Below are 6601 nucleotides of genomic sequence, written 5' to 3' on the forward strand. Positions count from 1 at the left end.
TCACTGCGCAGCGAGTCCCTCCGCTGCCTCCTCCCAGCCCAAAATGGCGGCGGCGGCGGCCGCCGAGCTTCTCGTCGCCTTCCTCAAGGCTAGGGATCCCTCCGCGCCCAAGCCCCTCCCCCGCCAGCCGGACCTATTTTTCTCCCTGGTAAAGACTAACGCCATCAATGAACTCTTTAATTGAGTTCTTGACGGGGCGGGTGCGGTTGTGCTTCCGCACAGCTAGTTGTTGACAAGAGTGAGGAGATTGGCAGACGAGCGACCCAATCAAAGAAGGGCTCGGTGAGCGCGGGACGTCCACGCAAAAGCAGATAGGTTTTGGCGTTCCTGGGTATGGTTGTTGACGTAATGGGGCCGGGAAGGTAACCTGGGCAGCTTTCCTAGCGTGGAAGAACTACAACCCCCAGCAGTCACTGCGCTGCCAGCCTGTCCTCTTCGGTCCCCCATCTCCCCCCATCTTAGTGCCTGAGCGGCTTGGCCAGAGCTGCTGCTACTGCAGCAAGAGGTAGGGCTGAGGCGTGGAGAATTTCATGGACAGGAGGTCGCACAGAAAGACACACAGAGGTAGTGGTGTACATTTAAGCCCTTGACAGCAAATAGGTCAGTCCCACCTTTGCTAAAAACCTCCCTTCCATGACTATTTCCCCTCTTCCAAGAAATCCATTTTTAAAACCCCCATTTGATTTTTCCTGTCAGCTGCATGTAGTATGAAGACTTCTTTCCTCTATTTTCCCGTCCCTTGAGGCAGGGGAGTAGCCGTCCAGGCCCTGTAGACAAAAAAGACTTCAACCATAGGCGCTGCCCAGGCGGTCAAGATGGAGGGGCTTCTCGGAGCCACAGACTCACCCCATCCCCAAGCTTCCCCGAGCAGTTTCCTTTCTGCTTGACAGAGCTTAGGCCTACCTTCCTAACTGCCAGCCTAGTCTTCACTTAGTAGGAGAGGCCTGAGGCACAGGATTAGGAAGACGGTCTCGCTACCCACTTGGGTCTCGCTACCCACTTTGGCCACTTGCTGGCAGGTCGTGTGAAAACTAGGGGATTGGAAGCAGCTTCGGAATCTTCATTGAGAAGTGAAGGCGTTGCAGGGCTGGGGCCACAAAATGGCTGCTGCTGGGGCAAACAATTCCTGACCAACCAGGTTCTGCCTGAGGACTTAGGTTTCTGTTGTTGTTCATAGCAGGTGACACTAGTTAAAGGCATCTCCTGCAAGAGTAGGAGAAGATGGCCACTCTCAACCATTCCAACTGTAATAGAGAGTCACCAGGTGCTCTGGAGCAGGCGAAGGTAAGTACTCACCCCTCCTGGCCACCTGAAGCCCTAACCGTGGGGGCAAATAGCTAAAATCCTAGTTGTTTTGTTTCAAATGTGCTCTTAGATTTAGAAGGCCAGTGTTTTGTTTTATTTTTGTTTGTTTGAGACTGGAGGCTTTCTGTGTATCCCTAGTTGGCCTCGAACTTGCCTTACAAGTCCTAAAATTACAGCCTGCACCGCCACACCCGGCTTGAAAGCCAGTGTTTGTAATGAGTCTGCGCTGTGCTCTGGGAAATGGGCCAGAATGTGATTCAGTGATATCTCATGAATTCCTAAAAGCCCTTCAAGGTAGGAATGATTTCCAATTGACCGAAGCTAAGATTCGGAGGGCTGCAGTACCTTTTCCGGAATCATCCTGTACAGACTGTGAGCAAGAAAATTCCACTTTAAACTTAGAATCTTCTGATAACAGAGCCTTGCCTCTCCACGGCAAGTGACCTCAAGGACAAATAGCTTGGGTGGAGATTTGCACTCCCCCTCCCCCAGGCTGAGAAACAAGAACGAAACAGGAAAAGAGGTTCTGATCTACAGGTTAGGGGGCTGGGGGTGGGGGGGGGGCAGGAAAAACTAAGCAAAGAGAAGAGAAGGATCTTCAGTCCTCAGAGAAAGATCCTAAGTCCCGACTACTGGAGCCCGCAGGGTCCAAGCTCATGTTGTCTCTCATTGGCTCACTTTACCAATTCTCTCATCACCCACGCTCCCAAAATAGCAAAGAGAACCAAGAATCAGAAATTTGGTTTGTTGTTGTTGTTGTTGTTGGTGTGTGTGTGTGTGTGTGTGTGTGTGTTGGGGGGGTCAATTTTGCAGTGCTGGGACTTGAGCTCAGGGCCTTTCAAATGCTAGAAAAGTGCTTTATCATGGAGCTACAAGCCCAGCCCTTTGTTTTTTGTTGTTGAGTTCTAGGCCGGCTGGGAACTCACAGAGATTCACTTGCCTCTGCTTCCCAAGTGCTGCCGAGTGCTGAATGTTGGCGTTATATGTGTGAGTCACATGGCCTGGTTCAGAGAAGCCTTTCATTCTACTTCCTAGGTTCTCTTAGGTCTACTTAATTTGAAATGCATGGCATGTCAAGGCTGGAAGGTTCAGCGAGGTCAGGTGACTCATGCAGGTTACAAAGCTTCGTTTTTACAGTGATCATGGTGGTAGAGGGACAGTGCTTCAGAATGGAGACAATGGGAAAGCTGAAGGACAGAGCTGGCTTGGATTTAGGCAAGAATCCCTAGGGGACTAAGGGCTAGGAACAGGTAAATGATTGTAAATGTACAAGTAAGCCAGCCTGGCCTTGCGTTCTCAGCACTTGTCTCTCCAGGGTGCCACAGAGCCATCTTGGTTGGTCCACGCCACCAGTAAGACAAGGCCAGTCAGTCCCTCATGATTGGTGATCTTCCTGCAGGTGAAGGGATCCCGAAAACAGTTCACAACATATGTACACTGCTTGAATTCCCTTGGGATCTCTGAAACACGTACTGAGACACACCAGGCTGCTTCATGTGTGTAATCCCAGAACTCAGTAGGTTTAGGCAGGATCGCCGAGGACTGGAGACCAGGTTTAGCTACAGAATGAGTTTCAGACTACCCTGGGTTACCAAGTGAGACCCTTTCACAAGCAACCCCCCAAAATAATCCAGCAACCCATGTGAACACTCATAGAATATACAAGGCTGCAAACAGTTTGTCCCCAAAAGCAAACCTGAAAAGATGGCTCATCAGGTAAAGATGTTTGCACCAAGCCTGATAACTTGGGTTCAACCTCCAGGATCCACATGGTAGAAAGGGAAAACCAACTCCCACAAGTTATCCTGTGACCGAGACATTCACACACACACACACACACACACACACACTTACACACTCTCATACACTCAAGCCATGTCATTACGGTGTGTCTTTAAATACACCTATATAATAAGTAAAAAATAAAAATTTGAAAAGGAACCCCTGCTCAGGTGCCGTGGTGCATGAAACAACATGCCAATGATAGTGCTTATTATTAGAAATTTCCCAAACCACAAACTTAGAGCAATTAGTCCTCTATCTCCACACCCAGGACTCCCATCCTTACCACACAGATAAGCAGGTGCCTCTTGGGTGCTTGTGCTCTGTCTCTCTTCCTCCCTTGTCCCCTCCCTCCCTCCTCTCTCAAGGTCTCATCGTGTACCCTGGCTGGCCTGGAACTTGACAGGATGGCCTCAGACTCATCTGCTTGCCTTTGTCCCCCAGTGCTGGGATTGATGGTTTCTTTCCTACCTCTTCAAAGCTCTGAAATCTCTCTGTGACCTCTCTCTGGTCAGGACCTCTTGCTGCCTCTCACACAAAGAAAGGAACAACCTCGTATTTACTGGGCATAGGGGTAAAGTGACACACTCTCAGAGGATGAAGATGTATGGTGAATGGTAACATGCTGGGTGCTATCTGTGTGGCTCCCTATGTGCATGACATGATAGAGTAGCTGGAGAGGGGAGGAGGGAGAGCCACCTTTATTGGGTCTTTCAGGGAGAGCATCACTGAACAGGCAACATCAGAACTGAAGCATGAGGAATAGGAAAGGGTCAACTATGCAAAGAGCTGAAAGTAGGATTAGTCATATAATTTTCAGGGAGGGGCCAGGGAATCCCTGTTCAGGTTATCAAGTTCAACCCTTGGCCTGATAGCACACACCTATAATCCTATGTACTCAGGGGGGTGAGGCAGGTGGATTATAAATTTGAGACTTGCTTGGGTACAGAGTGAGTTCAAGTTCAGCCTGGAAAACTTATCAAGACTATTTCAGAATAGAAAAGGGCTATGAATATAGCAGAGTGACCTTGTGTCTGCTGAGCATGCGTGAGACTCTGGCTTCTATGAAGTTATTAAGTTCAGAGCTGGTTACGGTGTCATGTACCTGCTATTGGTCCCAGCTACTTGTGAGGCTGAGGCAAGAGGATAGTGAGTTTGAGGCCAGCCTGGGGTTACAATAGGAAGACCCCCAGTTTGAAGGATAGCAGAGTATTAAACCAAGTATGAATCTCTTCCGAATGTGGGTACCTGTGGAGGTGTTCAGGTAGCCCGGGCTGTCCTTGAGTCTGGCTTGAAGTCTTGATCCTCTTGCCTTCACCACCCTAATGCTGGGATTTAAGGGTATAAGCTACCACATCTGTCTTCCCTGTCATTCATTCGAATAGTACTCCAGGTCTGGTATTGTTCTGGGCAATGAAATGACCGGTGAAGAGCTGGAGGGGTAGCTCTGTTAATGGCTACCCAGCATGCATGAAGCGTTGGGTTTGAGCCCCAGCACTGCCTAAACCAGATGTATGGTGGTACATGTCTGCAATCCAGCATTCAGGAGGTGGAGGCAGGCAGATCAGAAGTTCAAGGCCATCTTTGGTAGCACAAGTGAGTTCAAAGCCAACCTGATTTATGGAAATGCTACCTAAAAAGAAAAAAAAAAGGAAAAATGAAATGACCAATGACAATGAAATACTCAGGTGAGGTGCTTTTCTCCCCACTGGAAGAAAGGCAGTAACTAAGGGAATTGGTGTAAAAGGGTGAGGGTCTGGATAGACACCAGGTGAGGCAGGTGTGAGAGGGCAGGCTGGGCTGGGAAGGACTCTACTCCCAGGGAAAGGCTGTCTGATCCACCCTCCTTCCTCTCTCTAGACCTCTCGTGGTCTGCGGAGCCCCCAGGTAGCCCATGAGCCTCATGACTTTGGCGGGTCCTTGCTTCTGCCACCAGGAAGGGAGATGCACTCAGATGAAGGTGTTGCTCCAGCTGGCGGTGGCTCGAGCTGCAACATTAAGGGTTCCCGCAGCCAGAGCTCAGGGGGCTGTTCAGTGGAGGCGGCGCTGGCCCGAAAGAAGCACCGTAGGCGGCCGTCGAAGCGCAAGCGTCACTGGAGGCCTTACTTGGAGCTGAGCTGGGCTGAGAAGCAGCAGCGAGATGAGAGGCAGAGCCAGAGGGCCTCCCGGGTCCGCGAGGAGATGTTTGCCAAAGGCCAGCCCCTGGCACCCTACAACACCACCCAGTTCCTCATGAATGACCGTGACCTGGAGGAGCCTAACCTGGACGTGCTCCATGGGCTGTCCCACACGGGCTCCAGTGGGGAGAATGAGGCAGGGGACAGTGACGGGCAGGGCCGAGCCCATGGGGAATTCCAGCAGAGGGACTTCTCTGAGGCCTACGAGCGCTACCACACCGAGAGCCTTCAGGGCCGCAGCAAGCAGGAGCTGGTGAGAGACTACCTGGACCTAGAGAGGCGACTGTCACAGGCTGAGCAGGAAACTCGGAGGCTCCAGCGGCTGCAGGGGCGCCCCGGCAGGCAGCCCTGTCAGCAGGTGGAGGAGCTGGCTGCCGAGGTGGAAAGGCTCCGGACTGAGAACCAGAGGCTTCGGCAGGAGAAGGAAATGTGGCACCGAGGGGGCAGCTGCTGCGACCAGGAGAAGCCTGCCACAGAAGGGACCCCAAGACCCCAGGATAAGTCCCCATGTCACAACCACTCAGGCCAGCCGGGTCACAGGCAGGCAGGTGACAGCTGAAGGCTACTCGTGGCACCCCTGCCCTGCTGAGAACTGCTAAGGCAAGGTCAGAGTGTCCCCTGTCATTTCCACTGTTGCCTCTTTGATGTCACCTTACTTTTTACAGAGCAATTAAATGGCCTTGTGAGACCCGCCGAGAGTGGCTAGAATTGATTTCATCAGGGCTCTTGAGACTCAAAAGCCTTTCTTATTTTTAAAAACTTACTGTGTATCACATGTGTGCAGTACCAGTGGAGGCCAGAAGAGGGGTTGGATCCCCTTGGGATGGAGTTGCAGACAGTTGTAAGTTGCCATGTGGGTGCTAGGAACCGAACTTGGGTCCTCTAGAACAACAGCGAGTTGCCCTTAACCACTGAGCCATCTCTCCCGCCGTCTTCACTTTTCTAATGTTTGTTTGTATCTTGGAAGAGTTTCAGACAGCTGAGGCTGGCCTTGAACTTCTGATCCTTCTGCCTTCACATCCCGAGTTTTGGGATTGGAGGTGTACACCACTTTGCCTGGTTTATGTTGTGTAAATCAAACTCGGGGCTTTGTGCGTTCTAAGCAAGAGCTCTCCCAGCTGCAGCACATCCCCTTCTGTTGGGGCTGAAGAGATGATGGATGGGTCAGTGGTTAAGAGACCTTGCCGTTCTGTTGCAGGACTGCAACTACAGGTGACTCACAACTGTCTGGATCTCTAGTTCCGGAGGATCTGATGCCCTCTTCTGACCTCTGTGATATATACACACATGTACATACATATACACAGAGACACAAAATCTTTAAAAAAAAGAAAAGA

General features: G+C 51.0%; 1 protein-coding gene across 8 annotated transcripts; it reads left to right on the plus strand.

The window, feature by feature from the left end:
• The first annotated feature begins 380 nt into the window (after positions 1–380).
• On the plus strand, positions 381–5957 carry Hexim2 (HEXIM P-TEFb complex subunit 2). Of its 8 annotated transcripts, none has more exons than XM_055620272.1 (3): positions 381–600; positions 1178–1284; positions 4948–5957. In XM_055620272.1, the coding sequence occupies exons 2-3, from the start codon at positions 1222–1224 to the stop codon at positions 5821–5823; spliced, it is 939 nt and encodes a 312-aa protein (XP_055476247.1). In that variant the 5' UTR covers positions 381–600; positions 1178–1221; the 3' UTR covers positions 5824–5957. The 8 variants fall into 8 exon arrangements, with proteins under 8 accessions (XP_055476247.1, XP_055476248.1, XP_055476251.1 ...); XM_055620273.1 differs by having other exon boundaries at positions 1181–1284; XM_055620276.1 differs by having other exon boundaries at positions 381–567; positions 1181–1284.
• Positions 5958–6601: the final 644 nt, after the last annotated feature.

The sequence above is a fragment of the Psammomys obesus genome, unplaced genomic scaffold (assembly GCF_907164565.1).
Source record: "Psammomys obesus unplaced genomic scaffold, mPsaObe1.curated_primary_1811, whole genome shotgun sequence".
In the NCBI taxonomy this organism is placed as follows: domain Eukaryota; kingdom Metazoa; phylum Chordata; class Mammalia; order Rodentia; family Muridae; genus Psammomys; species Psammomys obesus.

Bases quoted from the DNA above. Each gene is read 5' to 3' on its own strand.
- Hexim2 (XM_055620272.1), top strand. From the start codon at position 1,222: ATGGCCACTCTCAACCATTCCAACTGTAATAGAGAGTCACCAGGTGCT. The intron at 1,285-4,947 runs GTAAGTACTCAC...TCCTCTCTCTAG, and splicing joins GTGCTCTGGAGCAGGCGAAG to ACCTCTCGTGGTCTGCGGAG.